At 38.1% G+C, this 25,700-nt stretch overlaps 1 protein-coding gene across 6 annotated transcripts in view; it reads right to left on the bottom strand.

The window, feature by feature from the left end:
* Window positions 1-25,700, bottom strand: part of NSD3 (nuclear receptor binding SET domain protein 3) — a 121,330-nt gene that overhangs the window by 72,087 nt on the left and 23,543 nt on the right. For 2 of the 6 annotated variants that reach the window (XM_045070915.1, XM_045070916.1), the window contains exons 1-2: window positions 25,158-25,285; window positions 1,062-1,780 (exon numbers count right to left, since the gene is read on the bottom strand). In XM_045070915.1, coding sequence (XP_044926850.1) covers window positions 1,062-1,736 — 675 coding nt within the window. In that variant the 5' untranslated portion in view covers window positions 1,737-1,780; window positions 25,158-25,285. Of the gene's footprint in view, window positions 1-1,061; window positions 1,781-25,157; window positions 25,286-25,700 lie in introns of those variants that run through there. The other 4 variants (XM_045070917.1, XM_045070918.1, XM_004758222.3 and 1 more) reach the window with 2 other exon arrangements.

The following is a 25,700-nucleotide window of genomic DNA, read 5'->3' as shown; positions in this document are numbered from 1 at the left end:
TGCTCCAGAAAATGATTACATTTGAGCTGTATGAAGTACCTGAACCCAGCTACCAAGGAAAAGGTGAGTTGGTATGAAATAAGCACTTCTTTAAACAGAAGATACCAAATTAACTTATTCAGGCATACCAGATATAAAAGCAAACTAATGTTGCCAAAATACTTATTTCTTCCTCATCAATGTCTGGGAAATGTCTTCAATGCACACCATGTATTAGAATACTAACTAAAAACTTCACTCAAGCTAGACCTGCTTTGTTACATACCTGTTAATAAGGAAATTCATACTAAACCGCAGATATACTAAAAAAAATTTGGCAGCATGCATCATACCTAGGAAGGATGACTCATAAGAATTCCACCTGAAGTTTTAATATATAGAATACTAAGTGGTTTTAATAAAAAAAGAGTCCCTCTATTACTTCAGTTTATTTATTTATTTTTTAAAAGATTTTAATTTATTTGACAGACAGCGATCACAAGTAGGCAGAGAGGCAAGCAGAGAGAGAGAGGAGGGAGCAGGCTCCTGCTGAGCAGAGAGACTGATATGGGGCTCGATCCCAGGATCCTGGGATCATGATCTGAGCTGAAGGCAGAGGCTTTAACCCACTGAACCACCCAGGTGCCCCACTTCAGTTTATTTTGTAGCAAACACACTAGTAATGAGTATTAAGTCATTAACACTGGGAAAAGTTGGCCTAAATAAAAACAAACAAACAAACAAACAAACAATATAATTAACCATCTTCTCTTTGCCTTTCCTCTTCATCTTTAGAAACCAGGAGTTCATTATAAACAAATAAAAATAAGTGAAACTATTAGACAAAGAAACATAAGCAGCCTTGTTTTAAAAATATTTCTTCACTCTAATGATGTACATTCATTTAGTCAAAAAATTTTACTCAGCACCCATTAGATTATCTCAAGCTCCTTGCTTCGGATTAGGAGAAAGAAAGTTATCAGAAATATTTAAATTTGAAGGGATAAAAATGGGAAAATATCTCTTGGACTTCCAGTAAATCTGAATTATTACAAAATTTTTAAAAATATGTTTCAACTTACATTTTGTTCCTCTGGTTCTAATTTGGGGATTTTGTGTGACTTGCGCTCCTCAGATCTGGATGAGTCATGCTTGTTGCTTTTTTTCCTCTTTTCTTTTCTGCTTTCATGCTTTGATTTTGTGTGCTCACTTGCCTGTACTTCATTTAAAAGGTCTCCACAAAGGGAAGACTCAAACAATTCCCTGCCATTCTGGATAGTTTTGGTTATTTTTAGTTTAATTTCAGGTGAGCCAGTCTTCTTTGGAATCACAGTTTGTGGTACCGAAGGAGGAGGTGGTGGCTGTGGAGGAGAAGGTTTTTCCAGAATTTCATGTGGTCTTGTGTTTGGAATTTCTGAATGGTAATAGTCAGTGGGGCTAAAGTTTCTAACTGCACCAAAGCCATTGGCTGACCCATTGGGATACTGATTATATGACTGGTATTTGGTTTGAGTTTCATACATGCTGATTGATGGGGGATAGCCATTTGTGAGTGGAGGAAGATCCTCTGTTGTAGGTGGATACTGAAAGCCTTGCTGCAAGGTAGCTTCATATGGTGTCTGGCCACCATCTTCAACAATGTCACTGTTGTTATCAAAGGCATCCTCCTGACGGATGTTGGCGGAGTCAATGAGTTGAGGTGGTTGCTGAATTGTGTTTCCCATGATCCCTTGCATGAAAGAGAAAGAGAAATCCATTGTTCTGCTCCAGCATCCTTAACTTTCCCTTTCTCTCATCGGGCCTAAAGTTTTAAAAGAGGAGATTAAAAAATGTTAATATTCTCACAGGTTAGAGGCTTTTCAACTGAAAAAGAATTCACTAAAATATCCTGTACCTAGTTTTCATATCCAGATATACACAAACACTAAATATTTTTAAAACAGGTAGCCAATATAATTCTGATACAAGTCAAATGCTTTTTACCTTAAATACTTATCTATTTGAAACCCTCAATTACTTCTAAAATTTTAGTAACAAAATATTATCCTCTTAGCAAACGTTCAAAATAGTTTTGCATTCCTTTCTGTTTCCAAAGTTAGAAACGACAAGTCTCAGGGTAAAACTGGTATTTGCAAAGTAAGCAGTGTTCTGACACATATAAATTAGGTTCCATACAAGCTTCCTTTAAATCACTCGTGTTTTGTCCAGTGGTTCTCTCTGTTATTACAAAAAATAACAAAATCTTATTGCAAATATTTTAAATACAAACATAAAAAGGCCTATTCCTCCCTCTTGATCATTCCCATTCTTCTGTCATGGATAACCACTGTAAATACTTTGATGAGTATTCTTCCAAATTTTTATATAGTTACACATAAAATTTTAAAAATAAACTTGATTCTGTGATTTTCTTGTTCAACTTAACAATATATCTTAGATATATTTCTATGTCAGCATGTATAATTTTCATATATACTTTATTAAATAGTAACACAATAAACAACTGTGCTATCTATACCACGATGTACTTAACCATTTGTGTACTGACGATCATTTAGCTGCTCACAATTGTTTGAAATTATGAACTGGTCTACAGGAAACTTTCTTGAAACTACATCTTTGGGCAGGTATGTATTCTTATTAGACAAATTTGAAATTTTAATAGATACAGCACAGCCTATAGAATGGTTCTGCAGTATCAGTATACCATCATACCAGTATGAGGGTGCCTGATTTGCTATACTCTTAACAGTATTAGTTGTTTTTAACCAGTGGCATAACTCTGATCATCTGGGGTAGTGTTACAAAATGTACATGTCAATCAACATCTATCTACTGATGAATCTGATACATCTGGGGTGAGGCCTAGAGTATGAATATTTTAAGATCACATTCCAGCTGATTCTGATGCACCCTCTTAGTTGGGTCACTGCATTACAATCTTTGCATTGTAGTTATTGCATTATACTCTTATAATTATTGCACCTCCTCTAGAAGGTGCCTAAAGATGTTAACGTTATGTAACAATGTTGTAATACAGATAAGCATCTATTAGGAAATGTTTTAAAACCACTCTGTGTAGTCATAAAGTGACAAGTCCACATCTTGAGACAGGATTAATGGACAGTTCAGGTATTATTTTGATTATCTCATGAACATTTCTTCTAGAAAGCCCTAAAGGCCGAGAGGATTCTCTACTGTATTGAGTCTGATGAACTGATTTTAGCTGCATGGAATACTGTGAAGGACAGTGAGGTTACAGTCCAGTTTGATTCTATGAACAATTAATAATGTCTACTATCTTGATTGTTGTAGAATTTACCAGAATGATAAAGCGCATAACCCAAAACAGCAAAGAAAAGCTGACAATACACTTTTCAAGGCGGATCCAATTAAACAGCTGCTGTTTACACTGCTAAAATGGAAAGAATTTTAGAAGCTCTAAAATTGCAAACAAATGAATACAAGAGCATACAGGAAATCAAACTGCCCTTATCACTCTACAGTGGAATGGGGTGCAGGGGGGTATTAGACAGCACTCTCATTTTTTAGCATCTACTCTGGGCCAAGCAGTTTGTACATTTTCTAATTTAATCCTCATAACAAATCTGTAGGATAGGTATGGTGACTCTTGGTTCATATGGAAAAGAAACTGAGCTTCAGAGAGGTTAGGTGCCTTGCTTTAAACTATAAAGCAAAAAGGACAGAATTACTATTTGTATCTAAGTGTATCTGACACTAAGCCCTATGATTTTTACCATGCTATCACTTCTACTTCACTCAGCCATAACTTCTGAGAGGATCTGATTCTTCTATTCATGTTCTTTATTCCCAATCACTGCCACTAACTCTTAAATGGCACTCAGTATGTACCAGGAACCAATCTCCGTGCTTTACTTATAGTACATGCAATCCTCCCAACAACCTTCAGGTAGATGTTAACCTTAGTTCTCATTACAGACTGGGAAATAGAGGCATACTGAGGTTAAATGACTTGTTCAAGTGCACAAGGCTAGTCTTTCATTGACAGGGCTGGTATTACATCTAGGCAGTTTGGTTTCAGAATCAGTAATGCTAACCAGTGGTAACATACTGGTAACGCTGATAAATGTTAGGAATCACTTCTTTATGCATAGCTGAAGAATTGAAACATTATTCTAATCTGACCCTTGGCAAAAATGTGTAGTTCAGAGACAAAGAATGGTATGTTCTAAAATTCTATAACCACAGGGGGCAACTGTACAGGTGGAATTCAGAAGTTCTTTGAACTTCCAACTTGAAGGCAAATTAAATACTGACATTTGACAAGATGCAACCTGTGTTTTTGGTTCTCATAACTGTCATAACAAGATCAGCTTCCAGATTAGTCTCCCAAATTATAATCTACAGAGGTTTTCAGGCATATGTATTCAGAGAACTAAGGTTTCTAATGTTTCTGATTTAGTTCCAAACACAAACTTTTAAGAAGTTTGGTATTTTCCCCCTTTTCTTCTCTAGCCATAGAACCAAATATTTCATTTTAATTTGAACTAAGAAAGGAAATAACATTACCATCTTAAAATTATATAGGAGTTTACCATTACACAGTATTTTCACATGCATTCTTATTTGATCCTCAAAACAATCCTGTAAAGCTGACAGGACAAGTGTTAGCTTCATTTTTTAGATGACTACATTTAATATTTGAGATGCTAAGTTTTCCAAGACCACAAAGCTCATTAGTGATTAAACCCGAAAAAGAATCAATCTCTTGCCCTCTTTACCATAATATCTAACTGCCAGAAAATATCCAGCTACCCAAAGACAACCATACTATAGGAGTCAGATGTTCAAAACTGAATGAACTGTCCTTTCCCTAATTCATTTTTCCTTTCAGACTACCCCAGATTTGTCATTGCTTCCACTATTTCTCTAGCTTCCCAGGCTAGAAGCCTTAGTCATGTGGGTGGCTGATTCTCCCCTCTCAGTGAAGCCACAAAATGAGGCACTGAACAAATCTTGTAGTTTCTTCCACTGAAATCTCTGATTTGTTCTTTGATCCATGTCAGGCCAAGCCCTCAGCACCTTAATCCTGAACTATGACAACTGATTTTCTAGATATTTCTCATCTTTAATTCCTCCCTGCACAACAGTTAGAAGATGTGTCCTTAAACCAAACTTTAAGTCTATTCCCTTTCTAAGAAACTCTAAAGCCCCATATTATACCAAGTCCCTTCCATACCTCTCAAGGTCTTCCATAATCTGACTTTCCTACCAACTCAAACTGTATAGGCATGAATAAACTTTTCTGAGCATTCTCAGGCCCAAATAACTACAAAATGTGGCCTTCCTCACACATTACACTTTATTTAATCTTATGAAGCAAAATATTATTCCCATTTTATAGATGTGAAGAAAGGGCACTCAAAAAGACCAAGTGATTTGTCCTTAATAACACATCCAACAGAAGCTGAAAGAAAATGGTGAAACTCAGATCTTCTAATTCAATACCGTACTCTCTAGGGCAGCCGCCACCTCATCTACAAATTATTCATACTTTGCACTTCTTTCCAATAAGTTCCATAGCCGCCATCCAAATATATGTCTGACAGCTTCCCTTGTATCTCACAAGTATCTTAAAATTCCCAATAACCAACTTAGTTTTTATTCTACTTCCATGTGTCTTCCTATGAGAAAAAAAGAAACCTCCATATCAGTTGCCCAAGCCAGATATCTGGGACTGCAATACATCCCATACCCTCACTTCTACTCTTCCCCAATGTATCAGTAAACTCCTGGAGTTTCATCTTCAAAGTATACATCTCATAACTGCCTATTTCATTCCATATATTTTCTTCTTCACGCTAGTCCAATCTCCTTACTTAGTCTATTCCATAGCTACTTTTTCAGTCTTCATGCTTCTTCTCCTGCCTATGATCTATTCTTCCATATAACAGCCAGTCTCCTTTCAAAAACGAACCCAATCATTTGACTACCTCTCAAAATACAGCAAGAAAATGGAACTACTGCTATACTCAACAACATGGATGACTCTCACAATGTCATTTTGAGTGAAAGAAGCCATTGATATAGTATACAATGTGATTTCATTTATATAAGGTTCAAAACAGGATAAAGGTAAGACTAACTCTATGGAGGGCACCTGGGTGGCTCAGTCAGATAAGCATCTGACTTCGGCTCAGGTCATGATCTCGGGGTCCTGGGATCAAGCCATGCATCAGGCTCTCTGCTAGGTGGGGAGTTTGCCTGAGGATTTGCTCTCTCCTTCTGCCCCTCACCCAACTCGTACGAGTTCACTCTTTCTCTCTCATAAACAAACAAACAAACAAACAAGTAAATAAATAAATAGACTAACTCTATGGAGATATCTGTCAAAATAGTACTTGCTTACTGGGAGGTAGAGAGAGTGGGCTATAAACACTGGATAAGACCAAAAGGGAGGTTTCTGAGCTGCTAGTTATACTTAACGTACTGATCTAGATAGTAGCTACATAGTCTTAAGCAAAAACAAAAGAACAAACCTTTAGGGGCTTCCCAATGCACTCAAATAAAATCGAGGCTATTTATCACAGCCAGCAAGCCCCTGCATGGTCAGACCACAGTTCACATTTCCAAAGTCATTCACCAATACTCTGTGCTGTAAGGACTGCACTCCAGCCACATGGGCTTCTGTTCAGTTTCTCAAATACACAAACTTCACCTTTGCAATCAGGATCTTCACATAATCTACTCCAGCTACCTGAACACACATAATCCCTCTGAGAGGCCTTCTGAGATCCCCCACTCATTCTACTGACTAAGCCTATTTTTCTCCTTTATAGCATTTACCATGATCTATGTTATACAAACCTGTGTTTACCTTCTTATTGTCTGTCTCCCTTACTCAACTGCATGCTCTAAAAAGGCAGACATGGGAAGAGACCATGTATGTCTCGTTCATTGTTGCTCAATTAATAAATGACAGAAACAGTCCCTATCTTCTGAGGACTTATAATTAGTATATTCCCATTTACCTGCCAGATTTCTGGAGATATCACCCTACAGTATAACTTTATTCACCCACTAATTCCTTGCTTGGTAAAATATGTTATGCTCATTATAAAAAATAATAAATAAATAAATACATATTTAAAATATTGATACCCATAGTTACACAGTCAACTAATCTACCACGAAGTTGTCAAGGTTATTCAAAGGGAGAGGAGAGTACTTTCAATAAATGGAGCTAGAACAACTGACTGGATATCAGTATGGGAAAACTGACCCTTAACCCTTACTTTACATTATACCTGAAAAGAACTAAAATTAGCTCGTAAACCTAAAAGTAAAGTCAGAATGATAAAACTTCTAGAATAAAAACATGGGACAAAATATACCACTGGGTTAGGCAAAGATTTTCTTAAACAAATACCATTAATGAAAAAGACTGACAAAGTGGACTTTAAAAATTTAAAACTTTTGTTTTTCAAAGGACACAGTTAAAAAAAGAAAAAGGTGATTTAAAAATGGTAGCCATGAGGGATGCCTCAGTGGCTCAGTCGGTTGAGTGTCTGCCTTCAGCTCGGGTCATGATCCCAGGGTCCTGGGATGGAGTCCCACATCGAGCTCCCTGCTCAGCAGGGACCCTGCTTCTCCCTCTGCCTGCTCTGACTGCTGCTCCCCCTGCTTGTGCTCTCTTGACAAATAAATAAATAAAATCTTTTAAATAAATAAATAAATAGATAGATAGATAAAAATGGTAGCCATGAGAACAGGGGAAGATGGGGGAGTAGGAGGATCATAAGTTCCCCTTCTCCCACAGACATACCAGGATGACAACTACATGTCATGCAACTCACTCTGAAAACAAGCTGATTACCAGAGCAGATCATTCACAGCTAAAGACATAAAGAGAAGACCCAATGTGAAGGGTAGGAGGGGCAGACAACTGGTCAGAAACCAAAAATACCCCTGGTGCAGTAACCTTCAAGTGGCAGAGATATCACAGGCACAGAGATGCTCCTTGAGGAGGCGACCAAGTCCCTGCACCAGGAAGACAAACCCCCATAATGTCTGGCTAGAAAATCCTGAGCTTAACTCTGAGAGATCCAGAGGGCTACAGAAAGTCAAGACTTTGCTCTTAAAGGGACAGCACTATGTCACCTGGACTGAGACCCAGCAGAAGCAACAGTTTGAAAAGTGCCTAAGTTATAGTGAAGGAGATTTATTGACATTTAGGACAAATGCCAGAAGGGCAGGGATCTGTAACAGCTTTCTCTGGGAATGGAACTGCTGGTGAGTCATTTTTCTTGCCCTCGTTCAGCCTAGCCGGCTAGACACTTGCAGGAGCCAGGCCTGAAACTCTCCATCTACCCCGCTGACTCCACTTGCCGGCTCTGCAGTTTCCCTTGTGAACCTGCCCCATCCAATCCACCCATCCTAGCAAGGGTCCCTCCAAAGCAGCTCTTACCCCACCACACCCAGCAGACAACCTCCATCAGGAGTAATACTTCCCAAAATGACTACCATCCACCACACCCTACAGACCAGCACCCCTTCAAAGTGACTTCTGCCTGAGGGAAGGGGGAGAGCCAGCTTTGCCCACCAGCAGGCCCACTGCAGTTGTGGTCAGGTCTCTCAGCCAGCTTTGCAGGGGACTAGCTCAACCTCTCACATGCCCTGAGCAGCTACAGTCAAACTTCTAAGTCAGCTGTGCTGGGACTGAATACACTGCAGCCAAGAAGACTTGGGGGACAGCCCTGCCCACCAGTGCACCTGCAATAGTTGTGGCTGGTTACTGCTGAGAGCTGGGCTAAGGGACAGCCCCACCCACCAGCAGCACACTCACAGCAATCAGGGCCCAGTCACAATAGGAGGACAAATGCAGCCCACACAGGGGACAACTCTGAGCACCAGGTTCTGGTGACAAGGGGGACTGCACTACAGAATGTCTTCCAGGTAAGGCAACTACTTTTAAGACCAGGAGATATAGCTGACCTACTTAATACACAGAAACAAATAGAGAGAGCCAGACAAAACAAAAAGACAGAAATCTATTCTAAAAGGAAGAATAAAACAAAATCTCCAAAAATGAACTAAACAAAATACAGATAAGCAGTCTATCTGATAAAGAGTTCAAAGTAATGGTCATAAAGATGCGAACCAGACTTGAGAGAAAAGTGGACAATTCTAGGAAAACTTCAACAGAGATAGAAAATATTAAAAAAGAGCCAAGAGAACATGAAGACTAACTGAAATGAAAACTTCTAGAGGGAATCAACAACAGATTAGAAGAAGCAGAAGAATGGATCAGAGATCTGGAAGACAGGGTACTGGACAGCACCCAAACTGAACGGCAAAAAGAAAAAAGGATTTTTTTAAAAAGAGGATGGGCGGGGCACCTGGCTAGCTCAGTTGGAAGTGTGCAACTCTTGATTTGGGGGTTGTAAGATCAAGCCCCATGTTGGGTGTAGAGATTACTTAAATAAATAAAGTTAAAAAAAAAAAAAAACAAGACAGTTATGGGACCAATATATCAACATCAAGCATACTAACATCTGCATTAGAGGGATCCCTTAAGAAGAAAGGAGAGAAAAAGGGGCAGAAAATTTATCTGAGAAATAATAGCTGAAAACTCGCCTAACCTGTAAAATGAAACAGACATCCAGGTCCAGGAAGCAGAGAGAGCCCCAAAGAAGCTGGACCCAAAGAGATCCACACCAACACACATTATTATTAAAATACCAAAAGTTAAAAATAGAGAATCTTAAAAGCAAGAGAAGAGGATATAGTTATGGACAAGAAAACACCACAATGCTATCAACTGATTTTTCAGCAGAAACCTTAGAGGCCAGAAGAGAGTGGCATGATGTATTTAAAGTGCTAAAAGGAAAAAACCTACATCTAAGAATACTCTCCCTAGAAAGGTTATCATTCAGAATTGAAGAAGACACAGAGTTTCACAGAGAAACAAAAGTTAAAGGAGTTCATCACCACTAAACTGGCCTTACATGAAATGTTAAAGGGGGTTAGGAGTGGGGAAGAGATTTTAAAGGGACGTCCTTCAGCAGAAAATAAAGGTATAATGAGAAGAAAATTATGAAAGGAAAAAAAACTTCACTAATAAAAGTAATACATAAGTAAAGGTAGTAAATCAATCATTTATAAAGCTAGTATGCAGATTAAAAGACAAAAGTAGTAAAGTCAACTATATCTACAAAAATTAGTTAAGGGATACACAAAATAAAAAGATGCAAAATATCATGTCATATACATTCAACATGGGAGAGAGAGTAAAAATGGAGTGCTCTCAGAATATGTTTGAACTTAAGCAACCATACACATAGGATGTTATTTATGAAACTCATGGTAGCCACATACCAAAAACCTGTAATACACAAAAAAATAAAGAAAAAGAAATCCAAGCAAAACACTAAAGAAGGTCATCAAATCACATGGGGAAAAAAAGCAAGAGGAGAAAGGAAAGGAACAGAGAACTACAAAAACAACTGGAAAATGATTAACTAAATGGCAATAAGTTCATACCTGTCAATAATTACTTTAAATGCAAACAGACCAAATGCTCCAAATGACACAGGGTGACTGAATGGATAAAAAAGAAGACCTAGCTATATGCTGTCTACAAGAGGCTCACTTAAGACCCAAAGACACATACAGAGTGAAAGTGAAGAAGTGGAAAAAGATATTCCATGCAAATGGAAAAAAAGAAAAAGCTGGAGTAGTAATACTTCCATCAGACAAAAGGAACCTTAAAACAAATACTATAATAAGAGACAAAGAATGGCATTATATAATGATAAAGGTGTCAATCCAAGAAGAGGATATAACAATTGTAAAAACTCAATATATTAAACATAAAAGCACCTAAATATATAAAGCAAATATTAACAGACATAAAAGGAGAAATTTGACAGTAACACAATAGTAGGGGACCTTAACATCCCCACTTACATCAATGATATATCATCCAGACAGAAAATCAATAAGGAAACAGTGTCTTTGAGTGACACAACAAACCAGATGGACTTAACAGATACACACCGAACATCACACCCAAAAATGTCAGAATACACATCTTTTCAAGGGTACACAGAACAGTCTCCAGGAGAGATAACATGTTAGGTCACAAAGCAGTCTCAATAAATTTAAGAAGACCGAAATTATATCAAACATCTTTTCTGACCACAACAGTATAGAACTAGAAATCAATTACAAGAAAACAACTGCAAAAAACACAAACACACAGGGGCTAAACAACATACTACTAAACAACCAATGGGTCAAAAAGAAATCAAAGAGGAAATAAAAAATGTCTGGAGACAAATTAAAATGGAAATACAAAAGGTTGCAGAGTGCGTGGGTGCCTCAGTCAGTTAAGTGTCTGACTTCAGCTCAGGTCATGATCCAAGGGTTCCAGGATGGAGTACTGCATCAGGTTCCCTGCTCAGCAGGAGCCTGCTTCTTACTCTCCCTCTGCCTGCCACTCCCTCTGCTTGTGCTCTGTCAAATAAATAAATAAATCTTAAAAAAAAAAAAAAAAAAAGAACTACACTGGTTCAAAAAGAGGGAAATTTACAGCAAGATAGGCTTACCAGAAGAATCAAAAATCTCAAATAAATAATCTAAACTTACACCTAATAGAACTAGAAAAAGAGGTGGGGTGGGGGGGGGGGTCAAACTCAGTAGAAAAAAAGAAACAATAAAGACCAGAGCAGAAATAAATGAAATAAAAAAAAAAATAGAAAAGGTCAATGAAACTAAAATCTGGTTCTTTGAAAAGATAAACAGATTCATAAGCCTTCACCCAGAAGAGAGAGAACTCAAATAAATAAAATAAAAAATGAGAGAGGAAAAGATAACCAACACCAAAGAAACACAAAGGATCATAAAAGACTACTAGAAAAATATGGCAACAGATCGGGTAACCTAGAAGAAATGGATAAATTTCTAGGAACACACAATCTTCTAAAACTGAATCAGAAAGAAAAGAAAATCTGAACAGACCAATTACAAGTAATGAAATTGAGCTGGTAATCTAAAAACTTCCAACAAAAGTCCATGACGAGATGGCTTCACAGGTGAATTCCACCAAACATTTAAAAAAAGAGTTAATACCTATTGTTCTCAAACTTTCAAAAAAAAAAAATAAAAGAGGGGCACCTGGGTGGCTCAGTGGGTTAAAGCCTCTGCCTTCGGCTCAGGTCATGATTCCAGGGTCCTAGGATCGAGGCCCGCATCGGGCTCTCTGCTCAGCAGGGAGCCTGCTTCCCCCTCTCTCTCTGCCTGCTTCTCTGCCTACTTGTGATTTCTCTGTCAAATAAATAAATAAAATCTTTAAAAGAAGAAGAAGAAGGAATGCTTACAAATTCATTCTATGAGGCCAGTATTATCCTGAGATCAAAACTAGACAAAGACACTATAAAAGAAAAAGAAGAAAATGACAGAACAATATCCCTGATGATCACAAATGCAAAATCCTCAACAAAACATTAGCAAATCAAATTCAACAATTCATTAAAAGGATCATTCATGGGATACCTGGGTGGCTCAGTTGGTTAAGCATTTGCCTTTGGCTCAGGCCATGATCCCAGGGTCCTGGGATCGAGTTTCACATTAGGCTCCTTGCTCAACAAGGAGCCTGCTTCTCCCTCTGCCTACTGCTCCCCCTGCTTGTGCTTTCTGATGAATAAATGAATAAAACCTTTAAAAAGGGGGGGGGGCATCAAGCACCACAATGAAGTGGGATTTGTTCCATGGTTGCAAGGATGGTTCAATATCAGCAAATCAATCAAAAGGATACACCACATTAACAAAATGAAGGATAACAATCATATGAACTTCTCAATAGGTACAGAAAAGAATTTGACATTCATTCATGATAAAAACTCTCAAAGTGGGTATCAAGAGCACATACTTCAAAGTAAAGACAATCTTGAGAAAGAACACAATCATCATATCATAATCCTTGTTATCACAATCCCCGATTTCAAACTATATTACAAAGCTACAGTAATTAAAACAGTATAGTACTGGCACAAAAAGAGATACATAGGTCAATGGAACAAAATAAAGAACCCAGAAATAAACCCACACGTGTATGGTCAATTAATCTATGACAAAGGAGGCAAGAATATACAAGAGAGAAAAGACGGTCTTTCCAGCAAATGATGTTGGGGAAACTGGACTGCTTAACACAAAATAATGAAGCTGGGTCACTTTCTTATGCCATACAAAAAAATAAACTCAAAATGAATTAGACTTAAATATAAGACCTAAAGCCAAAGAACTCCTAAAAGACAACATAGGCACTAAACTCTTATACATCTGTCTTAGGAATATTTTTCCAGATCTGTCTCCTAGGCAAAGGACCAAAGCAAAAAATAAATAATTGGAATTATATATTTTTTTAAATTTTTTTTAAGATTTTATTTATTTATTTGACAGAGATCACAAGTAGGCAGAGAGGCAGGCAGAGAGAAATAGAGAGGAGGAAGCGGGCTCCCTGCTGAGCAGAGAGCCCGATGTGGGGCTCAATCCCAGGACCCTGAGATCATGGCCCGAGCTGAAGGCAGAGGCTCAATCCACTGAGCCACCCAGGTGCCCCGATAATTGGAATTATATTAAACCAAAAAGCTTTTGCACTGCAAAGGAAACGATCAACACAACAAAAAGGCAACCTACTAAGTGGGAGAAGATATGTGCAAATGATATATCTGATAATGGGTTAATATCCAAAATATATAAAGAATTCATACAATCAATGCCAAAAAACCCCATAAAATCTGATTAAAATGGGTGGGGGGACCTAAATAGACATTTTTCCAAAGCAGACATACAAATGGGCAACAGACATATGAAAAGATGCTCAACATCACTCTAATCATCAGGAAAATGCAAATCAAAACTACAATGAGATATCATCTCACACCAGTCAGAATGGAAAGATAAGAAACAGTAAGTGTGCCTGAGTGTCTGGGTGCCTTAGTCTGTTAGGCATCTGACTTCGGCTCAGGTCATGACCCCAATGTCCTGCGACAAAGCTCGAGTTGGGCTCCCTGCTCCACACAGAATCTGCTTCTCCACACAGGGCACCTGGGTGGCTCAGTGGGTTAAGCCTCTGCCTGAAACTTCAGCTCAGGTCATGACCCCAGGGTCCTGTGATCCAACCCCGCAATGGGCTCTCTGCTCAGTAGGGAGTCTGCTTCTCCCTCTCCCACTGCCTCCTCTCCCCTGCTCATGCTCTGTCTCTCTCTCTCTCAAATAAATAAATGAAATCTTAAAAATAGAAAAACCAAAAAATATTACAGAGACAAAACAAAAAGGTACAGTATAGGCAGGGAGAAAATATTTACAAGGCACATATCTTACAAACAACATCCTTTATTCTGACATTCTGGAAAATGCAAAGACCCACTAAGGGTTTCCCAGGGTAAAAATGGGGAAAGGGTTTCCCAGGCAAAAATGGGGAAAGTGAATGATAGTTTAAATATTTGTTACTCCATAGATTACATATTAATTCCAAACATAAATAGATACAATAGACCTGGCAGGCATCATTTTAACCAAGTGATTAAACATGGCTTTACCAAACCTGAAAAACCTGGCATTATGGGCCTCATTAACACATCATCATCTCCTAAGTATTCTTCCCAATGCTTAAATTGAATCTCACAATGAGGAAACAATGAAACAAATACAAAATGTGGAACATTCTCTCAGACAACTGGCCTAGGCTCTTCAAAAAAGCTAATGTTTTAAACAAACAAAAAATGGAAAGATTCTAGATTTTTTATTTTTATTTTATTTATTTATTTGACAGAGACCACAAGTAGGCAGGGAGGCAGAGAGAGAGGGAAAGCAGGCTCCCTGCTGAGCAGAGAGCCCGATGTGGGGCTCGATCCCAGGACCCTGAGATCATGACCTGAGCTGAAGGCAGAGGCTTAATCCACTGAGCCACCCAGGTGCCCCTCTTCTAGATTTTTTAAAAAGATTTTATTTATTGGGGGGGGCACAGAGGGAGGGTGAGAGGGATAAGCAGACTCCCCACTGAGCAGAGAGCCTGATGTAGGGCTCAATCCTAGGACCCTAGGTCATGACCTGAGCCAAAGGCAGACCCTTAATCAACTGAGACACCCAGGTGCCCAGATTCTTCTAGATTTTAAAAGATTTAACCACCAACGTAATGCATGAACTTTGACGAAATCACAAATTTAAATACACACACATAGGTTTTAAAAAATATTTTTGGACTGGCCTTTAATAAATGGAGCTATTAACTTTCCAGGGTATGATAAAAGTGTTTGGTTTATATAAAAGAATGTCATGTTCTTAGAAAAACCATTGCTGAAATATTTAAATTGCCATGGGATCACACTTTCAAATGTCCTGGGATTAAAAAATGACATATAAAAGGAGGCAAAATGTTAACCACTGGCTAATCTAGGTGTTGACTAATATTCTTTTAACTTCCCTAAACCTTAAAAGTGAAAAGCTGGGAAAAAAACAAAATAACTTGGCTAAGGTTTGGAAGAAATTTTGAAAAGAAAAAGCTACCACTACTTAAGGCAGTAAAAGCCTCAATTAAAACTTGGCACTGGGGCACCTGGCTGGCTCAGTTGGTAGAGCATGTAACTCTTGGTCTCTAGGTTGTGAGTTCAAGCCCCGCACTGCGCACAGAGTTTACTTAAAAACAAGACAAAACAAAACAAACTTGACACAAAATTCTGACCAACTACGCCAAATATTCCACATTATTATCTTTTCTAGAAAGTCAAAGTGTGAAAATAGAGCCATGCTTTTTTGATATTATCCAAGTGATACCACAATGCAGTCAGGAAAGCAGTTTTGGTAATTTTTAAAAGAAAGACATTTTAGGACTATAACTAAATTCCTCTACATAGTGATTTTTGCATGTACTGGAGTCTGACAGCTAGGGAGTAAACAGCAGACACATGGATCTAAATATTTAAGACCTTAAAGAATTAGATGGCTCTCCAGTGGGCACTCTGGTTGAAAATACAGGCTCAGAATCAAACTCCTAGGTTCAAAACCCAAATTTAAGGCTGTTAGCTTCATGACTTTGGCAACTTAATCTCCCTAAATCTCAGTATCCTTATCCAGAAACCGGATATTTATAATAGTCTACTTTGTACAGAATTGTAAGAATAGTTAATCTGTGAGCAGTACTTTGGACACTGCCTGGAGTATAGTTAGAACTCAATACTTGGCTATTATCAGTGAGTGTGATGCTGGGTACACAGAAATTGTGAAACACTTGATCTCCAACCTAAAGGCATTTACAATGTCTTTAGCATACTAGATGAGATTTAATGGGTAAGAGTCATAAAACAGTAGTAAATAATGGGAGCAATGCGAATCAGAAGGTGACTAAGAATTAAACTGTATTACCATCACAATATGATAGACATCTGAGATCCTGTTAACTGGGAAACAAGGCATTTAGGCGAAAGACAGGGAGGATTTGGAAGTTAGGTGTTTCACACCCTCTAATTTCAAAACCCCTCAGTAGAGGCCATCAAAAATTCTCACACCTTTGTCCCTAATAAATCCCTGATAAAGATGGTATGTTTTAATTTTTTTATTACTAAAATAATAATAATAACAGCTAGCATTTGAGAGCTTATTATATGTCAAACCATTCTAACTGCTTCATGTTTATTTTTTTATTCCTCAAAACAAACCTCTGAGGAAATACAATGCTTAATTTACAAATGAAATATGAAGACCAGCATGATTAAGTAACTTGCTCATAATCAGACATCCTATAAATCCACGCTGTTTCATAGCAACGACTCTTTTAAAAAATTTTTTTTACACAGGATTTTATTTATTTATTTGACAGAGAGAGACAGTGAGAGAGGAAACACAAGCAGGGGGAGTGGGAGAGGGAGAAGCAAGCTTCCCAAGGAGCAGGAAGCCCGATGCGGCACTTGATCCCAGGACCTTGGGATCACAACCTGAGCCAAAGGCAGATGCTCAACGACTGGGCCGCCCAGGCACCTCCATAGCAATGACTCTTAATATGTAAACTAATTTCTCAAACTCCCTAAGTATATAAAGTAAGTAGCAACAACAACAGAAATGCTTACATCTTACACTTCACACTTCCCCAATTCCACTCCCCAGAGTTAATTAACAGTTTGGTGAGAGACTAAATAATGGTACTAGTCTTCTACCCACATTAATATGTACTTCCAAGTAAATGAAACCACCACAGGCAAACAATTTATGATAAATTCTTCCTCTGACCCATTTTTTTAAGATGACATAAGTCAGTCAATGAATACCTTTTTCTTAATTTGGTTGAAGCTGTTGACAGTTTTAAAAGGAAAAGTGTTGAAAATTGTCAACTAAAGCTTTAGAGCTCTTATGTATTTATTTACCAACATATTCAGGACAGGAATAATAAAAAGTTTATAGACTCCTTAAGTCAAATCTTAGATAAAAGCTTAAAAAAAGAAGTGTGCCATGTGTTTCAGATGAACAGGATGAAGCTAGGAACATCAACTAAATATTCATGATGTGTTAAATGTAAAAAGTCAAAGATTTATATGATCTGTCATGATGCGTTTAATGTACAGTTAAAGTTACTTTCCACCATAAACTAAATAAAAGATAATGTTAAGAAAATCAGAAGATATACAGTACCACACTGTACTTATCAAGAAAAATCTACATGTAAGTGAAGCCTGCAGACACGAGTATTTTTGCTGTTGTTGTTGCTGCTTACCTTATATACTTAGGTATTAGAAATTAGTTTGCTAAAACCCATGTAGTATAAAGACATATTACTCAAAAATCAACTATATTTTATTGTATGTCAAAACTCCTTATGGCGATATTATTATTCAAGCTTTTTGGAAGCAAAAGTGGTTCTAAGGGGCACCTGGATACCTTGGTTGGTTAAGCATTTGCCTTCGGCTCAGGTCATGATCCCGGGGTCCTTGGACTGAACCCCAACATCAGCTTCCAAGCTCAGTGGGGAGCCTGCTCCTCCCACTCCCTCTACTGCTCCCAGTCCTTGTAACTCTTTGTCAAATAAATAAAATCTATTAAAAAAAAGAAGTGGTTCTAAGATGTTATCACATTGCCTGTATCTGTTTTCAGATTCAACTACCCCTTAAATACATTCCTGGGTCAGTTAATTTGTAAATCTAAGCATATCATTTACCTGATTAAAATCCTTCAATGATTCCTAGAAAAAGTCCAACCACTCTGGCCAATGAAGCACTCGAAGCCCTCAAAGCAAGGTCTCTACCTAGGTCTCCAACTTCTAGTCATTTTGGTATGCTAATAATGTTAAACTACTGGGAATTAGGGGCGCCTGAATGGCTCAGTTGGTTGGAGGGTCTGCCTTCCTTTCAGGTTGTGGTCCCAGGGACCTGGGATTGAACCCTGATGGGCTCCCTGCTTCTCCCTCTCCCACTCCCCCTGCTGTGTTCCCTCTCTCACTATCTCTCTCTGTCAAATAAGTAAAATCTTAAAAAAAAAAAAAAATACTAGGAATTACTGTATACACTATTTCATACCACTGTGCCTTTAACAATGATCTTTAATACCTAATATGCCCTTTTATATACCCTTTTTTGCTTGACTTTTAACCATCTTCTGAGCTCAGAAAGTAATTTTCAAGAAGTAGTCACTTAAGCTCTAGGCTAGTCTGTGTAACTCTCCTCTATGTTCCTTAGATAGTACTATGCATACCTCTTAGTAATCAGGAAACAATCAGTTTATGTGATTTTCTCAAAGTAGGAAGTAATTTTATTCATCCATATGCTCCTAGAGCCCAAAGTGAAGGCTAAGAGGTGGGGCTTAATGAGTCTTTTAAACTGAAATCTGTAAATTTAAGAGGGTTATTACATATAAATGAAATGTTTTAAACAGTTGTTGAGGATCTTTCCATGCAGAATACAAGAGAACATAAATGCAGTTATAGCCTTTTCAGGTAACATCCTTGGCAAAATCTGACTGATAATTGCTTACCTAGCCACTATTGAGATTTCACTTCTGGGCTAACCTTCCCTGCAAGGCTTAAAGCCCCAAGGGACTGGCATGAAATGAAATGAATTTCTGGAGTCTATTAACTGAAAAAAGACCAAAAGATATCAAAAACTTCAAATAAGCATATCTACTTAAAACCCTAGAGTTATCAAAACTGAAATTCAGAATGTAGAAGCTCTCAAAAAACAATTTTCACAGTTATAGTTAACTGAATTGACATGAACATCAATCTTAATTTTCCAAACCTATTCCAGTAATTATCAATCATAGTAGAATACAAAGTCTACTTGATATATCAACATTAGAAATTTTAGGGCTAAAGAAAAACAGTGGAATATAATAAATGTGGTTTCCAGAACACTGAGGAAGAGAATGGTCTTCCTTTACCCCAGGTAAATAAGGGATCCAGATTTTTTTTTTTTTTAAGATTTTATTTATTTATCTGACAGAGAGAAATCACAAGTAGATGGAGAGGCAGGCAGAGAGAGAGAGAGGGAAGCAGGCTCCCTGCCGAGCAGAGAGTCCGATGCAGGACTTGATCCCAGGACCCTGAGATCATGACCTGAGCCGAAGGCAGCGGCTTAACCCACTGAGCCACCCAGGCGCCCCAGATTTTTTTTTTTATGTGAAGTGCTGCGAGGAACATTTCTCAAGGTTTATGATAAATCCACAGTTTATGGGTGTTTCTATAGTAACAGGAATGGAGTGCACGCAGTCTCTACAGTAATGAACCAGCTCTGCTGGTTCTTGAAAACCCGGCATTTTTATTGCTTGGTGATTTCTGCAGTAAAACATTATTAAGAAAAAAAAATTTTAAACACATGTTAAAAAATTAGAGGGTAATTTTGTCTTAGGGCAAAAACTTGAAATGCAGTACATAAAGGCAAGCTTAAATAGACACTCTTTGAGGTGTAATAAGAGAAAGCTACCAATTACACTCATATATTGATTTCTAACTGAATAATCACTCATGTTTGACAGTCAGACCTTGTATCTGAAATCAATTTAATACATATACATACACCCATTTCTGCCCCCCAAAAAACTTTCAACTATGATTCATAGGGCAAGATTTCCAGATGACAGCATCAAGGGAGATTTTCATTACACTCTTTTTTTTTTTTTAAGATTTTATTTATTTATTTGACAGAGAGAGACCACAAGTAGGCAGAGAGGCAGGCAGAGAGAGAGGAGGAAGCAGGCTCCCCGCAGAGCAGAGAGCCCGATGTGGGGCTCGATCCCAGGACCCTGAGATCATGACCTGAGCCGAAGGCAGAGGCCTTAACCCACTGAGCCACCCAGGCGCCCCTCATTACACTCTTTTTAATCCCAAATTCACACCAAAAGAAAAAAAAATGGGAAAGGGTAGTTCATTTTTTAAAAATATGGTACATTAATTTTCTGTAGATAGGTTTGCATGGGTGAAACCTGATACTTTTTTAAAAACTTGAAAAACATGCTTATTAATCTTTAAGAAAAGAGCCCAAATCCACTAATGCAAGGTTTTAAAAGAGATGCCATTCTTTTTAGTTCTGTGTTCTAGTCAGAATTTAATTTAATGATATGATCAGAGTGATCCTTTGACTAGAAGTTAAATCCTGCATTGCCCGTTTTGGTTTTCATAATTTAAAAATTATTTGTTAGTAATGTAATAACGAAGGTGTACTGTTAAAAACAACAGAGGTGGGGCTCCTGGGTGGCTCAATGGGTTAAAGCCTCTGACTTTGTCTCAGGTCAGGATCCCAGAGCCCTGGGATCCAGCCCTGCAGCATCAGGCTCTCTGCTCAGCAGGGAGCCTGCTTCCTCCTCTCTCTGCCTAGTTGTGATCTCTGTCTGTCAAATAAATAAATAAAATATTAAAAAAAAAAACAACAAAGGTATGTTATTTTGCTTTATTATGTCTATTTTAAGATGATAAGCTATTCCGGGGCGCCTGGGTGGCTCAGTGGTTTGGGCTGCTGCCTTCGGCTCAGGTCATGATCTCAGGGTCCTGGGATCGAGCCCCGCATCGGGCTCTCTGCTCTGCAGGAAGCCTGCTTCCCTCTCTCTCTCTCTCTCTCTGCCTGCCTCTCTGCCTACTTGTGATCTCTGTCTGTCAAATAAATAAATAAAATCCTTAAAAAAAAAAAAAAAAGATGATAAGCTATTCAGAGGTACCTGGGTGGCCCAGTTGGTTATAAGACTCTGCCTTCGGCTCTGGTCACGATCCCAGAGTCCTGGGAATGAGCCTGAGTGAGCCCTGCAGAAGCATGAGTCTGTCTCTCCCTCTACTCCCTCCCACACGCACACCTGCACGTGCTCTCTCTAGAAATCTCCATCTCTCGGGCTCTCTCAAATAAATTAAAGAAAAATAAACCAACCACACCAAAAAAACTATAAGCCATATGACCTTTTTGGAAGTAAGTAGGAGATAAATATTTTTAGGAGGCCAAACACACACCTTTAAAAATCAGCAAACACAAACTCCTACTATTAAGTAAGAATAGAATACAAATTACACTAAAAATCAGTATTCTTCCTTCACAAGCCTTCCTACATTTCAACTTAAAAAAAAAAAAAAAAATCAGGAGCACCTGGGTGGCTCAGTTAAGTGTCTGCGTTTGGCTCAGATCATGATCCCAGGACTCTAGGATCAAGCCAGGTCTGGCTCCCTGCTCAGTGGGAAGCCTGCTTGTCTCTGTCTTCTCCCCTCTTGTGCTCTCTCTCTTGCTGTCTCTGTCTCAAATAAATAAAATCCTTAAAAAAAAAAAAAAAAAAAAAAGGTCAAGGGTGAGGGTGGAAGTTATGGCAAAAAAACAAAAACAAAAACAAAAACAAAATCACCCTTTTGGTTCTAAGAACTTGACCACGCCTCTGTAGCACCAAAAAGGAAGTGAACAACAATGTTTACCTTTTATTCACTAAAAGCAGCCAGACTTGATAACATCTAATCTAGCTCTGTTATAGACAAAAAAAACAATAACCAAATCTGGTACAGTAACTACAGAAGTCAATGTCAATCTTTCAAACAAAATGGATCCTGCTTGAAAATTCCTAGCAAGGAAATACAAATAAAATTACAAATGGAAGTGGTTGTTCTGTTTGTCTTTAGACGATCTTATCCTTTAAGGGTACAAAAACTGTATCAGATTGTAAGATTTACTCTTTTATCTACAAACAATATAAAGCACTTTTATTAGTACCTAAGTGTTAAACAGTTGTTGGGCACAGCCAACCACAGCTGTAACCACAGTGGTATAGCAGCACACTATTTTCTATGGGAATTTGGGCATTTTCTCTCAAACAATTTGTTAAATTCCCACAGTAATGCAAATGGTTGGACTTCAGAGACTTTGAGGCCATATATAATGATACTAACTCTTCAGATACTTCACAAATTTTTAGTTTCCCTATGACTTTTTTTTTTTAAGATTTTTTATTTATTTATTTGAGCGATCACAAGTAGGCAGAGAGGCAGGCAGAGAGAGAGAGGAGGAAGCAGGCTCCCAGCTGAGTAGAGAGCCTGATGGAGGGCCTGATACATGACCTGAGCCAAAGGCAGAGGCTTTAACCCACTGAGCCACCCAGGCGCCCCTATGACATTTTTAATGAAAATTTGAGGATATCAAAATTATGAGGTTTGGAAAGACTGCTGGTCAAACTTCTGAAGCATTTAAAGACATTTACTACCATTCTGGTTGAGGCTAACTCTGAAAGTTTAATGCTATGACTCAGGGGAAAACATCTTCTTTTCTGAACTATTCTTCAGTAATTATACTAATAAAGCATCAATTCTCCAAATGACACAAAAGGCTTACAACATTTTAGGATGTTAAATAAATGTTCTATATTAGTAAACCTTATCTGGGTATCTTGATTTAAAAGGTACTTTCCACAGTAGCCTTTTAAAAAGAACTCTCAGCTGCTGACTAATTTCTGGGTTAAAGTGGAAAATCTGCTTGTGTTAGAAAATAAACAATTCACGGGGCGCCTGGGTGGCTCAGTGGGTTAAGCCACTGCCTTCGGCTCAGGTCATGATCTCAGGGTCCTGGGATCGAGTCCCCCATCGGGCTCTCTGCTCAGCCTCTTCTTCTGCCTGCCTCTCTATCTACTTGTGATTTCTCTCTGTCAAATAAATAAATAAAATCTTTAAAAAAAAAAGAAAAAGAAAATAAACAATTCAGGAGAGAATGTATTCCCTTTATACATTCATGGGATTTTACTCACTTATCCACAAAGATATAAAGCAAATTGTGTCATTTGTATACAATTACAGACAATAGCCAAATCAAAATAGTCTCACTCCATCTAATTGAATAAACTCAAGATATATCAAAAGACCAAAATCCTTGTAGAATTTGCTACATGACATTTATTCATTACCAACTAAGCAAAAGCATAAGATAAGCCACATTCTTCAATAATGGAGAAATAAAATATGAATGTAATGCTTAAACAATAAAAACAAAACAAACAAATACTGGTAAAATTTCTTCTTTCTCTCCACTACGGTACAGTATTTTTTTTTTAATAAATCTTTTTAAAGATTTTATTTATTTATTTGACAGAGAGAGATCACAAGTAGGCAGAGACTCAGGCAGAGAGAGAGAGAGAGGAGGAAGCAGGCTCCCCGCCGAGCAGAGAGCCCGACGCGGGACTCGATCCCAGGACCCTGAGATCATGACCCGAGCCGAAGGCAGCGGCTTAACCCACTGAGCCACCCAGGCGCCCACGGTACAGTATTTTTGTCCTACTTTCTTAGACAATATTATTCCTAGAGAATGCCCTGCTAATCTATCAATTGTACTCAATTTAAATAGAAAGCTGTCATGAAAGGCTACATATTGCATGATTCCATTTGTATGAAATGTCCAAAATAGGCAAATTCATAGTGACAGATGAGGGACTGGAAGAAGGGAGAAAACAGAGGCTGACTGCTAATGGGTAGGGGATTTCTTTCTGAGGTGATAATAATGTTCTGGAATTAGTGATGATGGTTGCACAACTTTGCGGATATACTAAAAACCACAGAAATGTATACTTTAAAAGGGAGAATTGTATGGTATGTAAATAATATCTTGAAAAAAATGCTGTGAAAGCAATCAAGAAAGCATCTGTGTATGTTTCCGAACAATAAAGTCTATAATATCCATTCAAAGAATAACTGATTCGTACACATGTTAAATGTGCTTAAAATAAAAAGCTTTACACTTATTAAGCTACAGTAATTAAAAGGTGAAGTACTGGCAAAGGAACAGACAATGAAACAGTAAGATCCTAGACACAGATCCAAGCCTATATGGGAATCTGGCATATAAGAGAAGCAGCACTACAGATTAGTGAGGAAAGGAAAGAAGATTCAAAGAATGGTATGGATAACTGCTCATCCATGTAGGAAAAAAATTAGATCCTCACCATATAGTATACCAACTCCAGGTAGGATAAAGATCAAATATAAAAAGTAAAACTTAAAAACTTTTATGAAAAAACAAAAGTACAGAAGATCCTTATGAATGTAAGGTGGAAGGACTTCTTAAATGATAGAGTATAAATGTGATTAATAAAATCAGCAATCTTAATTTAAAAAAAAAAATGCCAAAGTTACAACACAAGTGAAAAAACAAGCCCCCAGACTGGAAGAAGATCATCTCAATGCATAAAGCGAAGCTGGATTCTACCCTCAAACTTTCTTCCAATTCTAAGTCTTGCTACGTTCACTGCCTCTGCTTATCATTTATCGTCTGGATTACAGCATCAATTTCCAAATTGTTCTTCCTGCTTCCCTTGCTGTCCACCCCCAATTCTGCTCCTATAGCACTGACAGTATTGCAAAACAAAGGCAAAAAAGCCCTTTAATAATCTCTTATGGCTCTCCAGGCTTTAGGATAAAATCCAAAAAGCAGAAGACCTTCCTTGATTTGCCTACTGTCCAGCCTCATCTTCTGGGGCTACAGCTTTCCCACCTTGCCCTCCACCTTTCTGGCATCTCCTCCTCTCTCATCAATGGCTTTAAGATTCTATTCAGATGTACTGAAATACTCCAAGAAGCTTTTCCAGACCACCTCTCACACATTATACACACTCTGAAGCCAGGTCGAGTACCCTCTTCTGCTGGCACAACATCCTACCTATGCTTTACCACAGCACTTAATACACTGTAAGGAACTAGCTTAACCTACAGGAAGTGTGTGTGCATGCACGCCTGCATCTGTGAAACTCTGGATACCAGCTGCTGTTACTTGTCCTCTGTGGGCTGAAACAATGTTGGGCCAAGGTTCCTGCCAGCTCCTCCTTCTTTCCATTCTGGTGCTACTGCAGTGGGAAGGAGAACAAAAGTTACAGCCAGGTTGTCCCCACCCCAACCTATATAGGCTTTTCTAATAAAAACCAACAACCACCAAAAAAACCCACAATTATTTACTGACCATCTACTATTTACTAGACACTAGGCTAAGCACTAAAGTTAAAGGGAAGAAAATTCAGACATGGCTCCTGAAATTATACAGTTACATTATTACTGAAGAGAGAAAAGCAGTAAAAGGCAATTGCTAGAGCTGAGGCTCAGAAATTGCTCCTGGTTAAGATTCATTTATTCATTTCATATCGAGTATTGTATTATGTTTAGTCTTGAGTACTAGAGATAAAAGATGAGCAAAACAGAGTCCCTGGTGACAGAAAGGGACAAACGCTTGCATGGCAAGAGAAAACATCCAGGGTTAAGA

This window comes from Mustela putorius, unplaced genomic scaffold (assembly GCF_011764305.1).
Source record: "Mustela putorius furo isolate JIRA1106 unplaced genomic scaffold, ASM1176430v1.1 tig00003976_pilon_pilon_pilon, whole genome shotgun sequence".
NCBI classification, from domain to species: Eukaryota; Metazoa; Chordata; class Mammalia; order Carnivora; family Mustelidae; genus Mustela; species Mustela putorius.
The sequence above is the reverse complement of the archived record's forward strand: the minus strand, read 5'-3'. Positions and strand labels throughout refer to the sequence as shown.